Raw genomic sequence first — 21,038 nt, forward strand, 5'->3', positions numbered from 1 at the left:
TATGTGAGTGTTAATTACAATGGCAGCTATTAACTGGTCTCTTATCCAAACAGTTCCCCTTCAATTCGGTCGTTTAGGACTAAAACCTGTAAAAGCAGCAGTCTTTCCCTCTAAAGGCATGGAGTATTAAATATCTCAATACTAAAGCATTTGGTTTCTATCTTTTTTTAGATAGAGATTAAACTATAGAAAATGAAATTAGATCATCTGCAAGCCTGTTAAACTGAATTGATACAGAATACCGTAATTTTATCAATAGTCCTTATATCGAATAAATGTACTGTGCATATTTTAAACTTGTCAAATCAATTAAGAGCAACTGGTACTAAACTTTTTATGGTCATTTTAATATAAACTTTACTTTTGATAAGCTTTTTATGTGGTCTCCTTAATGGTAAATTGATATGAGAGCATTTGGCCCTAGTTACTGTATTGTTTTTTCTCAACGTACATTTCAGATCAATAAAAATAGAACAAATATAACCTAAGTTATTCTTACAGCAGAGGTCATTATAACTTGCCTCTCCATCTCAGTCAGGAAATCTTAAATATAATCTGGATGGATGCCTGATCAGTAAAACAATCTTATATTTTAAATAAAATAAGAAAATAAAACTGATAGGATTAAAAAGCCATTATTCACAATATGTCAGGAATTAGGCGCAAGTTTTTCGCCAGATGTGTTCCACCACAAAAAATTAACACTAACAAAAATGGTGATGTTCTGCAGGCAGCTTAGCTGCCTCATGACCTGCATGAAATGCAACTGATAGAGCGATTAAATCTGCCTTTTATTAAACAATGAAGGAGAATGTCCTACAATCATCACAAGGGAAGTTTGAGCATCTGGAAGATGTTCATCCACACGATTATATTAGACATTTATGTCTAGAATCGTAATATTTCTACAGGCAGTGATGAAAGATGCATTTCAAGCTCTTGGTTAGTGTGTGGCCCATCTCAAGAGCAGTCAAACAGTTATTAGGGGTTTCCAAACCAAAAACTCCCATTTTGGGTTCACTCAAGAGTTTGCATCGTTTTCTTTATGCTAAATATTTAACAAAAAATAATTCTGAAATTCTTGCACCTTGATAAATGAGGTAAAGACATTTCTAATATTTGCCACTTTTTCTGTTAAACAGGTTTATTCTACATCCGTTTATTTTAAGTGCAATACCTTTAATTTTTGAAAAAGTACTTGGCAATAAAGCCTTTTCTGATTTTACACCATGTACCGTTCCAACTTTACTTCATGCAACAGGCATAAACTTAATAAGATGCTGCACAGTGTCATGGTGGTGGCAATGAAGTTTATTCATTACATTAAAATATAGATGAGTGGCCCTTTCTTTCCCAAAACATTTGGAATAGTCCATGGTAAATCCTTCCATTATATAAACCCCTTATCTTGGTTTCATTCGGTGTTTATGGTGTTCTACAATACATAGGGGATAAAAAAAACAGGTACAGGCTTCATAGAGAAATGTATTGTTTTATGGTAAAGCTAATTCCATGTGCATAAATGGGAGACAATATTTGCTCTGACCTTAGCTGCAGAAAAACGACACAAAAGAAGTTCAATATTTTAATGAATCTGATATGGAATATGACCTAAAGGTGTGATTAAATGGGCTTGTAACTTTATATAATACTTGATCCTATTGATGTAAACTGTAGTAGTTTATTACTCATATCCCTTTTAGTAAGGCAGAACCTTTGGCATCAAGCTGAAGGTCTGCTTGGAAGTCATGGTTTTTGGTACAAAAAACAAGAGTTCTGTAGATGCTGCAGTGGGAATCAGATGTTCATCACCGTCTAGAGGAAGCTTAAGATTCCTTGAATGATGCAAACAATCAGCCGACTATGCCCTAAAACCCACTGATCAGGGAAATAAACCTTTTATATGTATTATACTCATCTTGTTAAAATTACAAGCAGCTCCAAACCTGAGTAGTCATGGTATAGCTTTTTCTTTAAACATACAAAAGAAACATATTTACACTTTTTTCTTTTTTTGTAAACAGCAACTAAGCACTTTTCTCTCTTTTCCCTTTGATGATTGAAACATGCAAATCAAATGCAGTTTAAGCATATAAAGAAATCAGGACCAGAAAGTAGTTTTGGAGATGAGACTTTACACCTAAAAAAAACTGCATCCATCAAACAATTGAGTGGAATTCTAGCAAACATAAACTTAACTCATCTCCAGCTGGCCATCAATTTCTTCCATATAATCAGGCATTTACTTAAATTACTAAACAAAACAAAAAAAGATGAAAAAGAAAGTGCACCTTCCATGCTTTTATAAAAACTGTAATACTCATCTTTCCATATGGAGGACTTACAAAGTGGAGATGGGAGCATCACTCAACCTTTCCCCAACTCAGACTTCCCCTTTCATTCTTCGATGCATTTGAGAAAGTGATGACCGAGCAGCAATTGGACACTAACAAAGATGGGACTGAACAACGCAGCCCTGACGTGTGAGAAACAGACAAGTCCAACACTTATTAGCAGAAATGTTTTCTGCCTTAGTAAAGGGTTCATATTCACAAGCATTATTTCTTAGGGCACTTGACAAAGAGGTCAGCATATTCTTGAAAGTCTCAGTGGTCGGTAGTTTGATGCCATTTCCATGTGCAGGCCATGGCTGAAGGGCGGCGGACTCAGTGTCTCTGCTCTCCCACTTCGTGTGGCGATTCGCCAGGACGAAGGAACTGCTCAGAGGTCCGCAGCCCACCTGGGTATGACAGGAGGGGAGGAGACAAGAATAAGGAAGAAGAGGAGGAGGAGGAAGGAGGGAGGGGTTAGCCACAGAGCTGCGAGCCAGATGAGACACACTGCAGTACAGGAGAGGAGTGAAGAGGAGGAGGAGGAAAGGGGGATGAAAAAAGAGGAGTACCTGTAGCACTAGTGCCACTCTTGGAGATTTTGCTCACTTTGGAGCTCGAGGATGAGGGGTGGTGGTTGTGGCCGACCTCAGGATAGACCCTCTTTCGCGATGAAGATGACAAAGAGGCAGATGCGGGATGGCCGAGTGGCATTCCTTCCATAGCGACCAGCCCTGGAGGAACACGCATCAAGGCTGCACCCTCTAAACCCCCTCGCCCGTTGCCACTGTGCTTGTGGGAGCGATGGAGGTGGTGTTCTGTGCCGCGGTGCTTTTCTTTGCTCACCAGGGGGCTGGAATGTTTGCTCTTGCTGTTGTTGGCAGAAATGCCTTCATCTGACGAGCTGTGCCGCTCTGATGATGAGACTTTGATCTTCATCTTAAACTCGTCCTTGCTCTGATGTCCGCTTTTCTCTGGCTGAGAGCTGCCGCTGGACCCGGGGACGGGCAGGCGAACCTTAAGTGTGCCTTTGTCCCATTTGTCTCCATGATGGCGTCGGTCTTGTCCTGAAGCTGAGGCAGGAGGGATTTTCATTTTCGATTGGGAGGCTGTAGTGCTGCTGTGAGAGGCTTGGTGGGCCTGAGCATGTTTCCTATGCTCTATCTGGGAAATGTTGGCTGGTGCATAGCTAGAAGAGGCCTGATCTCCTTTTACATCACAGTCCATTACTCCTCCATGGTGTTCCTGTCTACGTTTCTGGACAGTGTACTCCACAGAATGTTTCTCTCTGTATTTATCTAGAGAAAGCTTCTGAACAGGAGGAGGCTGAGTGGAAATGGGGTAAGACTGAGGTGCTGGGTGTTGTTTGCCTGCTCCACTGCCACTACTTACTTTCTCTTGTTTAACAAGGTTTAAATCTATTTTTTCAGTCTTGTAAGGCAGTGGTTGCTGGAGCAGAGAGGAGGAGGAAGAAGTCTGCAATGACAGCATGGATTCATGGATAGGGAGGCTGAGCGGTTCCTGTTTGACACAAGTGGAGGGGTACCCTATATGGCTCTGGTTAACCTGAGGCCATTCACCATGGCTAGCTGGATTAAACGTTGCAGCCATGTTGTCCAGAGATAAGGGGATTCCTCTGGAATGTCCGGTCATGGGTACAGAAAAGGCAGCACATGCTTTGGAAAAACTTGGGTTGGAAGAGGAAACTCCATGAAGCGCTGCGTCACTGTGGTCATGAAGCAACGATGGTCCAGCATATGTGGTATCTCCTGACGCCGTGTTTTCAGTTTTAGGCTTTTTGGCAGCTTGTGTTGCCTAAAAGAAAATCATTTGCACAGCTGTAAAGGTACTGCTTTCAGATAGACGGCTAACATGACATTACTATTAGCAAATCTAGTTTTTGCACATTGTGTTTATTTCATGATGATTTAATCATTTAGTCCAAAGCAAAGTGAAGCAAAACCAAAAGGAAGAAAATTTTGAAAATACACTTTTCAAAATTATTACAATATAAAGAAAAAAATAATAGCTTGAATTTATATACAGATGTACTTTGTGTTAATTTATTCCAATTATAAATATCAATGATATAAACTGCAGTTGTTATCTTAAAACTCTAGTACTAAAATGAGCTTACCCTCCAGTTTCGGATTCTCTTTAGCCTGCTTGGAGTTTTCTCCAGAATCTGCAGAAACTCATGGGTCAGCTCTGCAAGTAAATAAACACCATAAAACATTTGACCTAAATTTGCCTAATTAAAGACAATGAATCTTAGATGTAGGTAAAATAATGACTTCACCATCAAGCAGCTCCAGAGTCACCGTGTTGTCAACATACTGCCACCAATGTTTCCCGTCAGTGGAAACCGGGATCTCCCAGTTGGACCACTTGCAAGCCAGATGTATGCACACACAGGCGATCACTGTGGGCTTGTACTGGAGGCAGAAGGTGGTGAGGTGCAAACTGAAGAATGGTCGAAGGAGGTCAGAATCCATCCAACATGTGGAGAAAAAAAGAAGAACACCAAAAGGAGCAGACAAATTTAATATACTGCTGGTTAGGAGGTCATGTTTGCAAAAAGTTACTGACAAATCTGTGATTTGATGTGATAAATTTGTTTTAAAATGTAACTACAAGAACTTCTAACCAAGTACAACATTCAAAAAACAACAATGTACTTGTTTAGGCTTCTATCCACATGTAGAAAAACAAAACAAAGAACTGAATCCAAGTATGCTATAAATAACCTAACCATGAATAAATAGCGTTCATAATAGTTATTTCATTCATATATTGACATTAAAAATTACAGCTTATTAGAGACAGTTAATAGCCAAGTCACAACAAACGGAACATGTTGAGCCAAAGCAGAAACAACCTGAAAAAATGAAGAGTATAATAGTGTTTTCTCAAATTTGCAAAACTGCCATATTTGCCGTCAGATTTCATTGCAGCCACAGACGTCCTTTGTTGAATAGGTCAGAGGGGTCAGAAATGTGACCATTTAAGCCCTTAGAGGCATTTTGTCCACCATCACACGCTGTTGATGTAGATTTTTACCAATAAATTAAAATGAGTAATGCTAGGAAAAACATAAGCTAGTCACACTTAAACAAGTGTTTTGCTCCCAATTCAAAGACAGAGTCCTCAAACAAAGAGCGCATCTTTAAAGAAACAACCCATATTCTGTTCTTTTTGCTGAGAAACTTTGTTTATTGCACATAGAAAACAATCAATCCCCCCCAAAAGATCGCTTCTCCTATGCAACAGTGTAAACCTAAAAAACCTCTTTTTGATGTTACGGCATTACAAAAATAAACATTTGGTTCGTTTGCAAAACAAAATATTTGTTTATTGCTAACTTTTTGTCATCCGCCACTCCTTCGCTCTTTGGTCTGTGTGCGAGAAAATGTTAGCCCCACTGCAGTGGGGAGCACAATGCTGCATGTCACAACCTACTATGACCTTTAATTTAATTAATCGAAAATTTTATAACCCTAATCAAATCCAGATCTAGAAAAACTCTGATTGAACAGGGCAAAAATAATAGAAATCTATTTACACCACTTTCTTAAGTTTATATTCTCAGCAGGAAGAACAGGATGTGGGTCTCTCTTTGAAAACCCTTTCAAAGTTTTGTAAAGTACAATAAAGGGCTACAACAAAGTCTGCCTTTGAGTTTGGGTAACAGCATGATTTCCATTTCCCATTAAAGTAAAATGAAATCAAAGAAAGGGAGTTAAAACACAATCATTAGATGTGTTTTACGACGTTTTCTTATCTTAGATTATAACAATCTTTTCCTTAAGAAAAAAGTAAGGAGTAAGTTTAATTAGACCAACCACCTGTGCCGAATGGGCCAACGTGGTACTATTTTTGAGTTGTGGTAGTAAAACTGTAAAAATATCTGTGGTGCACAGGACTCTCCTCTAAACCCTCTGGCTTCAATTTGGCAGAAACAAGATAAATAAATTAACCTGTTTTTTTTTTTTTTTTTTTAAGAAAATCACCTATGTATCCAGTCTCCTGTAGACAGACTTTAGGTACTTGTCATACCCACAGAAAAAAGAAAAGAAAAGAAATCCTCTGTACACAGGAAAAACGATATAGAAATAAGTAAAAAAAAAAAAATAATTAATTAAGTGTATTTCCCCTTAATTTGAGTAAGTGAATGAGATAGTTTGCCAATGGAATGAGTATTTTTTACTCTTAAAATAAGATAATTAGATAATATGAACTTGAAATAAGACAATGCAGTTGTGTTTTCTTATTTTAAGTTTAATTTGTCTTGTTCCATTGGAAAAATGTCTCTTTTACCACCTTAATTAAAGAACAAATGCACTTAAAGAAAAAATGACTTATATAGATTTCTACTTTTTCCAGTGATTCTACTCCATCAGTTTTGGAAAAATAATTGAAGTTGGTGAATCAAATACAGAAGTTCAGACTCTGTATCACAAAACAAACTGTCAACAAAGCAGACAGCTGTAACAAAGATTACTAACAATATCAGCTCAAACATCAAATTCACAGTCTGATAAGACTTTTTAAACATGCTTTTAGCAAGTAGGCCAAAAATTTACTTATAAAAACAACACAGACAGAAACATTACTGAGGAAAACTCAAACATCGAGCCCTGATTCTATCCTCATTTTCAACTTTATGAACTTTAAAGTAGGGGATAAAGAAGGCAAGTACATTCAAAAATAATTTGATAAAAATCTTGGTCATACAACTAACAGAATGACTTCATGAAAACGCCCACATCCCCGTACCAGTGTGGCTGAAAATCTTGTACATGAGGATTAACACTCAGTTTGGTTTTCCTGTCAATGTCTTTCTAAGGCTTTTGATTTGTACTTTTACATGCTAAAAAGCTTTTACAGAGAAAAAACTCTGTTTCTAATAATGGTAACGTACAAGTGCCTTACTACCCCCTACTTTAATCCAACCCTTTAAGGACCCAGTTATTGTTATTAAACTATAAAATAATGCAAATGCTTTTGGAGTCCTCTTAGCGCATCTTTTTGCTCACTAAACCAAAGAAAACAGCAACTCTTGGTTTTACCTGTAACAGGGGTGCAATTACCATGCTGTACTACTAGTTTATAATGCTATGAGTACTTTAATGATTTATCAAAAAGTGATGCAAAGCTTCTTATATAATCAAGAACTTTAAACACTAAATGTAACCAAGCAAAATTTTTAAAACCGGGTATCACTAAAGAAATTCCTCAAATTTGTCTGCATTACGCTTCACCTGTTTAATCCTCTTATTAGCCAGTATTAAATTTTGGATTTGTTTAAGTCAATAGACTATAACTGCACACCTTAGTATTTCGAAATGAACCCGATAAAGAGCACAAAAAGTGTAAAGGTTTTTTTTTTAAAATAAATTAAATAAAGCTTTTACGAAAATGTTTTTTTAAACAAACGAATACTTCAATGCTGGACTTAAACATATAGGATTAAATTTTTTCTTTTGCTTTAAAAAGATCTTGATTTCTGCATCTTGAAGTGAGCAAGAAAAGGTTTGGGAGTTGTAATCTGACAAAGCAGTAAAGGAGAAGAGCTGGGATGCTTTTTTTTTTAAGTTGGGGAATATCTGTATAAATACGCATGCTTCAAATGTGTACAAATTTACTGTGTAGATTTCAACAATTTGTGGATCATTCGAGAAAAATAAGCCTTTAGACAGATTTTATTTGTTATTTTGTTTACACAAGTGTAAAACAAAAACAAATTTAGTTTGGAAACAGCTCATTGGACAATTTTATCTTTTTAAAAGTGCCGCCTTGAAAAATAGTAAAAATGAGTGTAAATTTACAGTTCTAACTTTGCAAATAATAAATAATTGCTCACTATTAACATTTCAATTTGAAAAAAGGATGTCATTATTATTTCATCAAGAAATTCTGCTGTAATTAAAAATGAAAAAAGAAAAAACGTAGTTGTTTTTTTAACTCAACTGGCAGGAAGTGGGTTTTACAAAGACGGAGATTGGATTTTGGACACCAAATATTAGCTTAGTATATCTGTATTTGGATACTTTAGTAAAAGAGTTTTTATTCAACCAATCTGTAGTGATGGTCATATGTTAAACTTGCACTGAAGGCTGCATCTGTTGTAGCTTTTATATAAATTCAGCCAAACTGTGTAAACTATTAATACTTACACAGTCCTAGGCAGTTCAAGTGTAAAAAGGCTGTTTTTTTTTTTTTTAAATACTGATAGCTAAATTATTAGCTTAATCATTAATGTACAAATTGAAATCATACCCATACAAAACATGCAATTCACAATCATGACATAACCTTTGAATTGAGTAAAGGTGCATGTTATCTCTGCTTGACTTGGCACAGCGTGGAGTTTTAAAGTTTAACAGCCCCTGCTAGGGATAAATGCCCCATTTTTGGGTCCTTAATGAGTTAGTATTTTTTGTTTTCTTTGAATTAAAGTATGTAATATTAAACATTGTAAAGCTAGGGAAAAAATGTGTTTAGTGGCACAGTAAAAGCTTTACAGTATATTTGGGAAATAATGCGACAACAAAACAAGAAAAGGAAAACTTAAAAAAGTTATCTGCAGTACTTACCGGAAGAACCTCTACGAGAAATGTTTACATCTGTGAAATCTTTAGCTGATATTCAGGCTACCAGTGTCTTTCGCTTAGAATTATGCACTTTTTCGCAACCGAACAAAACACGTGGTTTTCAAGCGCACCACTATACTTCACATTTTGCATTCAACCCATCTGTGCCAACAAGTGGTCCCTTGTACAATACACCGCACTGCGACTGGGGCCGGTAACGCTACAAGCCACCATGTCCCGCTACCTCTGGGAAAGGGAGGGGAGCTGAGGGGGAGGGAGGCAAGCGTCCCAATAACCACCAGTGCATGTAGGGCCCGTTGGACACTGAAAGGGTACCCTGCATTACAGGAAGCTATGGTGTGCAGTCAAAGTGCAACAAAGGAGGGGCAGGATAACAACCTGTTGGTAGCCATGAAATAGGAAGTCTGTGCCAGATCCTTGCTTGCTGTAGAGGGGAGACAAAAAGGAAACAGACAGATAATAAAAGTAAAAAAAAATCTTTGCAGACAAAACAGATTAAACTTTGTTTACTATTATTGCAATTTCCAGTGCACATATTGAGCCAAGATCCAGACTGTAAATGTTTATAATAAATCTGGCCAAAGTCATTAAGTATAGAAAATCTAACAATTTCTTTTTAAGCCAAAGCAATGCATCATCTTAGCTAAGTCTATACCCCTGCTGTGAACATACGCGGACTGTATCATTGTAATTGAAATAAAGGGCAATTGGATTATAATTTTGTGATCTAAAATGGGTTTGAAAATACCAATCAGACTACCTGTGGTCAGACTGAGAAGGGTGACTTATGTGGATTAAGAATTCGACCAGCAATGCATGTAAATGTCTGACTGGATCAAGTTTTTCTGAATGAGAAATCCCACATCAACATGATATATTTACACCTAAACGGGCTATTTTTTTTGGTCCAATTGACAGTTTTACTCCGATTTCTTATGTACACGTAAAAAGCACAATCATGTTTTTTTTTCTTCAACTGAATACATTTCCATCTAATAAAGGATAACTATAAAGTGGGGAAGATTGTGGAAGTAAAAAAACAGGTAAAAACAAAAATAGCTTAAGATTTGATGTTACTAAGACTGAATAATAAATGTAATAAAATTGTGAAAAGAGATTTGATAGTTACTAAATGCTGAGCATAATGGTAAAGAAACATGACATGCTGTGAGGCTTCGTCATTTTTTCCCCCCACACATGTGAGAAATTCAGACATAAATTGTCCACACTTTTATACCAGTTAAGGATAGTTGGTGAAGCTCAAAGTAATCTTAGGATATACTTAGTTTTTGACTAAGCTTCTAGTTTTCTGGTTTAATTAATCTTGGCTAAATAATTACTGTGTAGAATGTCATTTACTTTCATATCACTTAAGCACTGTTTTTAAAAAAAAAGTTATAAATCTCAAACTCCCTTTTTATTCATCCTGATTTAAGATAAAATGAAGAAACTGAACAAACTTCTAGCGTTTTAAAAGCACTTCAGTCTAAGCCTCGGCCCAAACGGCACTGGAAAACTTAGTAAGGTAAACAACAAACTCAGGTGCTTAAAACCAATGTAGTCATTTAACCATTAAATCAGTGGGAATATCACCCTCAACCCCACCCACATCTGAGGTGGGACAAACAAAAACAAAGAAGGAAGCCTCTACCTCGCACTAGCTGGGTACATTTCACCACATCAGTGTGTGGGTGATCAATAGTAATTTCAAAGCCTGGAACAAAATACATAACAGGTGAGATCAACACATACACAGCTGGGAGGTGACATGTCATTTAATGGTAGGGGAAGATATGAAAGTCTGTTTCATAAGCAGCAATCTAAGGTCATCTTAGGTTTTAAAAATCTTTAAATAGTGTGAAATGTTTCCACTAATAAATAGTTGTAAGCGCCTAAACAATTCGCATTGGATGACTAAATGTTTTAGCAGATATAGCTGAAAAACGTCCACATACTCAGGACCATTTAGTGCAATTTCTTTGCAGCCTCAATTATTTTTACTAAAGTTGGCTTCCAGAAAATGACATATCACCTTTACACAATGCTATTAAATATGACTATTGAAAGAGCTACCACAGAGTAGATGATATAACATTTCGTTTCAGTCAAATGTTTGACACACTGAAAAATTCACAATTTAGACCCTTACTTGTTACCTTTACCAAAGTTCATCATTGTTACAGAAAAAGATCTCAAATCATCCACTCCAGTCACCATTACTTACCCAGGGTCTGCAGCACAATGGATTCAAGTATCACCAGCTCTTGAGCTTGCTGGAGGTATGCCTGAAGTTTGATAGACAGTCATTACAACACAATTGTAATGAGTCTATTAATTTATTCCCCTAACAAGTAATTTAAAAACGGCCAAACAGCTCTACGGCTCCATTTAGTCATAAAGTGAGTGGTGTTTGGTACATGCCCACTGCAAGCCAGGGCAAGAAAAATAAGACCCATCAAAAGGGCGGCAGAAAGTGTTGCTTTCTTTTATATAACAGATGAAAGCAAGACCACAGAGAAAGACAGCAGGAGTCAAACAAATTCAACCTTACGGTAACACTAAATACCAACACTTACATTACTTTTCGTGTCTAGAGGAGGTTCCTGTGGATTTAAGCAAGCATGTGCTACTTTGATTACATGCTCAAGCTTCCGGGGTTGCTCTTCAACTTTTGCAGCCAAAAACAAGGTGGTTGGGGATATTATCTGCAGAAAAAACAAAAATGTATTAAAATGAAGCTTACAGTTTCTACTTGACAAAAAAAATAAAAAATCAAATTCCACTATCTTGAAAAAATACTTACATTTCTATGGAATTTGGTGAAAGAATGTTGCATATAAAATCTATGCATGTAAACGATAGCTGTGTTTATTGTCAATTGAGAGCTGGAGATTAAGTCAAGGAAGATTTAATGTTTTTTAATCCATATAAATTAGGAACACAACAAAGAATGCAATAACAAAACAAAAAAAACATTACAACATTATCCCGTAGTTAAAGTGTGGTATATTAATTACCAATATCAATTTAATTAATCCAGTTTTTCAATAGACTTTGCAGTTTACAATCAATGAGATCCTCTCACTGGGGCTTTTTACCCATCTTTACATTATGATGAAGTGTATAACTCAAGCAACAAAATAAAATCCACTTTTGTTTTTTTACATTTAAACAAATTAAATAAACTTTTAACATGAGAACTTCCTCTTTTGCAGGAGAAATGCAATAATGTAATGCAATATGCAGTTGTATATAATAGTGCAGTTGGATGCATTCACGTTCTGTAGTATATCAGCCAGATGGAACATTATTAGTGGTCTTTAAAGCCACTTCTGATGCAGAGTTTAGTCACTAGGAAGCTGAAGCTCAAGGCATTCTCACTATTATGTTCGCAAAGAACATGACAATTGTGGGAAATATGTGCCTAAAGATCCCATAATAATCACAGCTGCATAATTGCAGCCCCAATAGAAAAGGCTGTACAGTCTGTTGAGTAAGGTACCAATTAAGATCTGACTTTGCCATCTGTTAGAAACCTAAAGTTAATCCCATTACTATTTTTTAAAACTTTATGACAAGGAATTTAGATTGCATTTATAATACTTAAGCCAATATATTTTTTATCAAGATAAATTAGGTCAATATATATTTTTTAATATATGCTTTTAGCTAGGGATGCACGATATAATCGGCCCCCTATCGGTATCGGCCTTAAAACTGAATATCGGACATCGGCCACCCCACCGACATTTAACCCGATATTTGATCAGCTTCTGAGTTCTGAAGTCTAAAAAAAAAACAAAAAAAAAAACTACTTCTTCCTCAAAAACGTATTTTTTACAGACATAAAAACTTCTAAAGACGAGGGAAAAAATATTGATACATTAAAATATCCCAATATCTTCATATGCTGATATATTGCCATTTAAAAACACCATATCAATCTCTTTTACTAATGAAATATTGCTATATGTCATCGTTATGCTACGAAATCCCCCGAAAATTCACGAATTTTTGCCATATTTTTATATGTTGATAAATTGACGCGGTATCTATCTATTTTACTAACAAAATCTCACAAGAATTTGCAAAATATCACGAGAGTTTGTAACAGAACGATGAAATTTCACGAGATTTTAAAAAGTAAAATAGATCGATACTGCGTTTTTAAAAATCAATTTGATATCAGCATATGAAAATATATTTGAGTATATTATTTTTCAAAGTGTCAGAAATGGATAACAAAACTGCTATTTTCAATGACTACTTATTTTTGTCCAGCTTTAACATCAGTATCGATATCGGTTATCGGCTACACGACTTTTAAAATATCGGCATGTCGGATATCGGCTAAAATCCCAATATCGTGCATCCCTACTTTTAGCGTAGCTTAATTATAATAAAGCCAAGGGTGTGTGTCTGTGAGTAGCAGAAATTATGTGGCTGTATAGACAGTAAAAGAGAAAACATTTGATAGTGTCAGCTTCGTGCCAGTAGATGTGAAATGGCCAATCTTCAACCTGGTGAAGCCCGAAAACCTGTAGCATGATAAGCAGAGAGTTTTGACTGGAAGGAGACCATCATTTGTTCCAAACAGTCCCTGATAACTTGGCTTCAGATCAGTAAGGAACAAAGCATGAAATGATTTGTTTTCATATTTTCTTTTTGATTGTGAGGGAAAGTGTTTGCAAGTAAAATATAACCTGTCAGACCAGTCTGAGGTTAGGATGGGATTAACCATAGACAACATAAATAAGAACCAACAATTACAAGGGATAAAGCTGACTCAAACATAGCCTTGATGCTATCATATTCTGACATTTATCTTTGCAAAGCAAATATGCAATGCACTGTTTAGAGCGGTGCACAAACTGTCCGTATGACAGTGGCAAATTCTTTAATAGGTGACAAATAATGTAAACCCAGTCTTTCTTTTGAAGTCACTAACAAGGTAGGTAAACTAGACATGATGAGAGTGAACTGATATAACTCCATCAGATCCCCAAAGACAAGATTAAGGCTGCTAAATTAAGCAGCTAATTTCCACTTGTTAGCATATTTAAATATAAATCCCTTTATTGTCCCACAATGGGGAAATCCGTTCACAGCATTTTGACCCATCCCATTGGGGAGCAGTGGGCTGCCATTGTGTGGCACCTGGGGAGCAATCAGGAGTTAAGGGTTTTGCTCAGAAACCCAGAGTGGAGGCCGTGGGGATCGAACCGGGTGCTCTAACCACAAGGCCAACACTCCACTTATATATATTACACCGGAAGAGATACATGAATAGATAATAAATATTTTGATTGCTTTGCCAATCCTTCTGAACAACCTTATTAAAAAATCATGGGTTTTACATTCATTTCTCCAAGGTGGGCATGGGTGAACAGAACGATGACGTTGCTATTGATTTCTATTTATTTGAAGGGCGTAAGGACTTCCTGGGCCATCTTTAAACTTAACGTTGTCTAATTGAATAAGCTGAAGTTGTCAAACATTTAGGGTTAGGACAAGCTTATTAACTAATGTAAATGTCTGATATAGACACTTAACCATGCCAGCATACTGGCTATTTATCTACCAAAATACATAGTATTTTCCATTTCCAAGTTTGAAACTACCATACTCTACAACAGAGAGCACGGATTAGCGGACCATGGTTCGGATCCGTCCAAAACCTGATTCAAAATATTTATAAATTACTGTATGTTGTCCGATGACATTGTCTAATTGTCACTTGTGCCGCTTCTCGTGTGTGTATGATAAAGTCATTCGGAGCGTCCGGGACCAGGCTGCACATGATACAAATAAGCCAATGAGATGTCAGTCAGGGTTGCTGCTGCAAACCACTTTGAGACACAGCAGGCAAACCTGTGGCAAGCTAGGCGACGGGAAAGAAGGAGATGATGAGAAAAAGAAAGCAGAGAAAGTGAGGACTGCTGAAAAACTGCTGTGAACTGCTGAAAGAAAAGTGAAATGGTGTGCTTAAACATGACCCAGCACATTTTGAGTACCGTATTTTCACGACTATAAGGCGCATATAAATGCCTTTTTTTTCCCTCAAAATGTGCGGCGCGCCCTATGTGTTACTTCAGACGTTGTTGAGACCGCCATGAGAACGTTAAAGGGGGAAGTGCGGGCATGGATTGTGTATAAAAGAACAGGTATGTGCTTTATGCAGAACATTGTTGTCATAACAACCCTGAAAATGGCAAAGAGACACGCCTAGGAGTGCAATTTTTCCATCCGGACCAGCACTACAGTAGCTCAGCAACGTCCGGCGGATTATAATGAAAAGCTGACGAGCTTCCACTCCTACTGCAGCAAACACATCGCCGACAAAAGCATCCAGCCAAGCCACATCACCAACATGGACGAGGTGCCGCTCACTTTCGACACCCCGGTGAATCACACGGTGGAGAAGAAGGGGACCAGCACTGTAGCGATACACACAACGGGGTATGAAAAGGCGTCGTTTACTGTTGTGCTTGGCTGCCACGCAAATGGAAAGGAAACTGCCGCCTATGGTGATTTTTAAGAGAAAGACTCTGCCTAAAGAGACTTTTCCAGCTGGAGTCGTTATTAAGGCAAATAAAAAGAGCTGGATGGATGAGGAAATGAAGAAAGAGTGGCTGAGGGAGGTGTATGTAAAGAGACCAGGTGGTTTTTCCCACGCATCACCATCGCTGTTAATCTGTGACTCCATGCGTGCCCATCTCGTAGGCGATGTGAGAAGAAAAAAAAAAGGTGAAACAAATGAACGCTGTGCTTGCTGTTATCCCGGGGGGTCTGACAAAGGAACTTCAACCGTTCGACATCGGTGTGAACAAGCCGTTCAAAGTAAGGCAGCGAGCGGCGTGGGAGCAATGGATGAACGACTGAGACCACAGTTTCACGAAAAGTGGAAGGCAGCGCCGGGCAAGTTATGGCACAGTTTGCGGTTGGATTGTAGATGCTTGAGCTAACGTGTCTGCTGGCACTGTTGTTCGAACTTTCGCAAAAGCCGGCATCATTTCCGAGGAGCCGCACGGATGATAATTCGATAAAGCACAATCCTACTGAGTTTTGCTCCCACTCTATTCTTAAATATGCAGTAGAGGTATTTAAACGTAGTAGTGGACATTAGGGCTGCAACTAACGATTATTTTAAAAATCTATGAATCGGACGATTATTTTTTCGATTAACCGATTAATCGGACAAAAAATATTTTTTATATTAACCTCTTTATTCCAAAATAAACATTTTAGACAGAACAAACAAGCACACAGTACAGGTTGCTCATTAACTGTCCTGGTGCAATATGAAAAATAAATGTGTTAAAACTACGCAAACTTACATGAGAAATGTAGCTGTACATCCACAAGCGCAAAAAAGACAGGCATTTTTGTTTTTAAAAGCCCCTAAGGGGTTCAAACAATAGGCCCCCCATTTCAACAAATGAGTTTTTTTTAGACTAGAAGAGTACTGCCTTTTAAGACAGGAAAGTATAGCAGTTAAAGTTGCTACTTGAGAAAATACTGAACCATAGAGATAAAAATAGCCCTGTGATTCAAATTATAAATTGTATTTGGAATAAAAATGAGAGAACTAGGGGTGTTAAAAAACACATCCTCCAAAGATATAGGATTTCCTGAAAGCGCGCACACGCGCGCTCACGACGCTACGGAAGCCGGCAGACCAAGCCAGATGAAAGTGCGCATTCAGCGTCTGCTCTGCCAATAATGCAAGCGTAGAAGAAGAAATGTGCTGTTTACCTGTGCAAAGAAAGAAACAACGAAAGAAAAATGTCTGAGGACTTCAGTGTTGAGGAAGAGCATGAGTTCTTTGCCGAGCTGAATGCGCTGGTTTGGTCTGCCGGCTTCCGTAGCGTCGTGAGCGCGCATGTGTGCGCTTTCAGGAAATCCTATACACTACTGTTTATGCTCTAAAAACATTCTAAATGACTTCGTTTCGAGTAAATTCTGGATGCTACCCACTCTTGGAATACATTGGAAGAGCAGTATGGAGGAATATTGACACGTTTTTTGTGGACTTTTATGGACCTTTCTGTCTCGGTCACCATAGACCTCCATTATTTGAATGTCAGCAGACAGCAAGAAGCCTCCCAGATCTCCAGATGCATTTGAGATATCAAAAAAGTACTCCAGGGTGTTGTTCAGCATGGGGGTGAGTAGAAAATGAAGGCTAATCATGTTTTGGGTGTACTATTCCTTTAAGCTAATTCAAATGAAATTAAAAGTAAAATAAGTAGCCAACCTTATCACTGTCTGTAACCTACTAACACGGTAAGGAAAGCATCAGATGAGCTACCTGAGAAACTAACGTTACGTTTCCCCACTTTAAAACCAAACAAACATGGTGGTTCCGTGCTATGTTAATTTCTTTTGAAAAAAGTTGCATGTTATCACTTTTTTCGCTTTACAAAGCGCAGGCTATTTTAATTATTGTGATCAATTTGCGCCGTCAATCCCGGTGCATGCGCGCTTCATTTGCAGTCCGGACGCTGAGGCTCTGACTGCAGCGCTGAGAGGGACTCCTGCGGGAAAACGCGGTTGGGGTGGGGGAGGCGCCCCACGGCAGAGTAGGAATGATACATGCTTTCACGTAAGAGTCTCTAAAAGCCGCCAGTGACACCGAAAAAAGTCGCCAGATTTGTCGCTAGTCGCTTTTTTGAAAAATAGTCGCTGGAGGGGTCTGAAAAGTCACCGAGTTGGCAACACTGCACCTGCGGCGCTGACTCGCTCTGCCATATTTTTTTTCTTCCTCTTTCAGTCAAGAGGCAGTGATGACGGCGCGGCGGATGACGCAATAATCGCGCGACACAACTAATCGATGATGAAATTCGTTGCCAACGCTTTTAAAAGTCGATTTTTATCGATTCATTGTTGCAGCCCTAGTGGACATGTATCTGTATATAAACCCGCGCCCTATAGTCCGGTGCGCCTTATGTGTGTGTCAAATATGGTAATTATCCAGCAGGATTATCCACCATGAAAAATAATCAAAAAATACAAATATTTTTTATCCAAATGAGCACCTTCATATGTGCTCGCCAATCAAACCCAGGTTTAAAGCCTTGAAGGTCAGCCTAAAGCCCACTCTTGTTAAGCCAAAAAAAAAAAAAAAAAACTCAGTTCAGGAACCGAGTCAGGAAGTTGTCTATATACCAAACTGAAAGATTGTTGTTCTCTACTTTAAAAACAATTTAGATTTTAAAATGAAAATAAGCTTCTATTTATTATATTTTTATTTAAAAATGGATGCATAACCACCTGCATTTTATTTCAGAGTTAAATTCTATTTATAGTAACAGATTATAATTAAAAATGTCCATGGACCTTTACTGGTTGATTATTTTCTTTATTCGTACCCCATTGATTTTTATTTGGTAACCAAAGACTTTTTTGCAGTTTGAAAGCATTATAATTTAAATACACCTTGCTTATTTCAAACACAAACAAATTTGGAGTTTTGGTGACTAGGGTCACTGCTTTTTTGAGGTATAAATGTACATTTAACGACATGTGTAAACCCTCAATAAGTGGCTGTTGCTTTACAGTTTGTCCAACAAGTATAAAATATAATTATTTTAAAGAGTAAGACCGTTTTAGTTTTTTTCTACATAAAATCAAAATAAAATCTCGCAACAAAAATTGATGTTTCTCTGTCTGAAACAATTTACTTTTGAAGGAATATCGAAGGCGTGTAAATGAACGACATTCACGTTCAGATTTATGTGCAATGGTAGACACAAATAAAGAAGAGAATTCCGCAGATTTTAAAAAAACGGCATTTCAGGGGAATAGACGGGATTTATAAGACCTCATATTACGTAACCTACCCACGTGCGGCAGGGCTGGACAGTCTGAGAGAGTCGATAAGAGGAGGTGGAAAGTTTACATATGAGCCGAAGGGTACAAAAAGTACGACACCCTCCTAAGCTATCATCATACTATTAATTACTCCACTAATATAACATTTATTTACATAAACTAAAAGATGATTTGCGTTTACCGTTGATAGTTTTTGTAATAACTTCCAAACACCGCATTTAAGTATCAAGTCTCTCGAAACCAATCAACCCGCCTAACGGCCTGACCCAGACAGTTAGCATGCTAACAAAACGCAGACGTAATACCAACACATAACACGGAGCCTCGAAGTAGAAACGTTAATATGTCAATAACCGTTACACTTGAAAAATAACGGATATACAGAGGAAAGAATAACATTCAACTTAATTATGTAAAAACACCCCCACGCTAAAGTAACGGCAGGGCCCCACAAAACGGTTAGCTCCAAAGTAAACTCGCTTAAAGGATACACGTTGAGCCTCTGACCCATGTCCTGGATCAGATTAGCCGCTTGTTGTCGATAGGAGAGCTCCCGGTCTGATTCCACTCCACATCGGCGTGAGGGTGTGTTTTCTAGCTGTTCTCGGCTGAAAAACCATTTTGACGAGGAACCCCGGCATGCCGCCATTACTCTGGAACATTCACCTCGGCATCGAGAAACCGGAAGTGACGTTGGGTCTGCCCGAAAACTAGTTTGAGGCAGTACTGCCACCTACTGGCCAGAAATCGATCAGCATGCAACATTGCTCAATGATAAACTGTTGGAACTGTTTTTTGATGAAGTCACCCTCTGTTCTTTAGTATTGTTAAATTTGAAATCTTTTGTATTTTTTCTCACCCAAAGACATTTTACATGGAAAAACGCAATTACAGTGGGTTAGCACTAGTGTTGCGCCGATGCCGTTTTTTGCCCCGATACATGGCTGTGCAGTATTGGCCGATACCAATACCATACCGATACCATCTGTTTGAAATTGATGTGTGTGTGTATTAACTGTATACTACTTGTATGTAAAATTATTGCCATTATAGCTTTGTCAAGCTGCTGCCTACCTCTGTGAAGCAGAAAAAAGACTAATGTGAATCCAGTATAACTTTTTATTGCCTACCTGGATGGGGTGACAATAGTTCAATAAACTTTTGGCTCTGAAAACAGTACCTGTGCCCTATTTGTCAGTACTTGCCAATACCGATACCACCATTTTAGTGCACCTATACTGGTATCAGCATCAGTGCAACACTAGTTAGCACTATTGAACAGATGGTTACTGAGTTTAGACCTGAATAAGAAAAATTCCCTGATGTGATTTACAGGTGCTGGTCATAAAATTAGAATATCATGAAAAAGTAGATTGATTTCAGTAATTCCATTTAAAAAGTGAAACTTGTATATTATATTCATACATTACATACAAACTCATATATTTCAGATGTTTATTTTGTTTAATTTTGATGATTACAAATGACAACAAATGAAAATCTTAAATTCATCATATCAGAAAATTAGAATATTGTGAAAAGGTTCAAAATTGATGGCCCCTGGTGCCACACTCTAATCAGCTAATTAACTCAAACCACCTGCAAAAGCCTTTAAATGGTCTTTCAGTCTAGTTCTATAGGCTACACAATCATTGGGAAGACTGCTGACTTGACAGTGTCCAAAAGACGACCATCGACACCTTGCACAAGGAGGGCAAGACACAAAAGGTCATCGCTAAAGAGGCTGGCTGTTCACAGAGCTCAGTGTCCAAGCACATTAATAGAGAGGCGAAGGGAAGGAAAAGATGTGGTCGAAAAAAGTGTACAAGCAAGAGAGATAACCGCACCCTGGAGAGGATTGTGAAACAAAACCCCTTCAAAAATGTGGGGGAGATTCACAAAGAGTGGACTGCAGCTGGAGTGAGTGCTTCAAGAACCACCACACACAGACGTATGAAAGACATGGGTTTCTGCTGTCGCATTCCTTGTGTCAAGCCACTCTTGAACCACAGACAGCGTCAGAAGCGTCTTGCCTGGGCTAAAGAGAAACAGGACTGGACTGCTGGTGAGTGGTCCAAAGTCATGTTCTCTGATGAAAGTAAATTTTGCATTTCCTTTGGAAATCAAGGTCCCAGAGTCTGGAGGAAAAGAAGAGAGGCACTTCATCCACGTTGCTTGAAGTCCAGTGTAAAGTTTCCACAGTCAGTGATGGTTTGGGGTGCCATGTCATCTGCTGGAGTTGGTCCATTGTGTTTTCTGA

The 21,038-nt window shown here is 38.0% G+C and overlaps 1 protein-coding gene across 2 annotated transcripts; it reads right to left on the minus strand.

Annotated features, from left to right (window-relative positions):
- Window positions 1–2,533: 2,533 nt before the first annotated feature.
- ccnt2a (cyclin T2a) lies at window positions 2,534–19,470 on the minus strand. 2 transcript variants are annotated; one of them, XM_038268031.1, is made up of 10 exons: window positions 19,270–19,470; window positions 11,748–11,829; window positions 11,521–11,649; window positions 11,169–11,229; window positions 10,596–10,658; window positions 9,323–9,368; window positions 4,630–4,793; window positions 4,468–4,538; window positions 2,903–4,145; window positions 2,534–2,740 (listed from the first exon to the last, which is right to left on the minus strand). In XM_038268031.1, the coding sequence occupies exons 1-10, from the start codon at window positions 19,425–19,427 to the stop codon at window positions 2,667–2,669; spliced, it is 2,091 nt and encodes a 696-aa protein (XP_038123959.1). In that variant the 5' UTR covers window positions 19,428–19,470; the 3' UTR covers window positions 2,534–2,666. The 2 variants fall into 2 exon arrangements, 1 of the variants encoding a protein (XP_038123959.1); XR_005279187.1 differs by lacking the exons at window positions 2,534–2,740; window positions 2,903–4,145; window positions 4,468–4,538 and having other exon boundaries at window positions 4,661–4,793; window positions 8,927–9,368.
- Between the last annotated feature and the right edge of the window lie 1,568 nt (window positions 19,471–21,038).

The sequence above is a fragment of the Cyprinodon tularosa genome, unplaced genomic scaffold (assembly GCF_016077235.1).
Source record: "Cyprinodon tularosa strain WSP-4 unplaced genomic scaffold, ASM1607723v1 ctg690, whole genome shotgun sequence".
Taxonomy (NCBI): domain Eukaryota; kingdom Metazoa; phylum Chordata; class Actinopteri; order Cyprinodontiformes; family Cyprinodontidae; genus Cyprinodon; species Cyprinodon tularosa.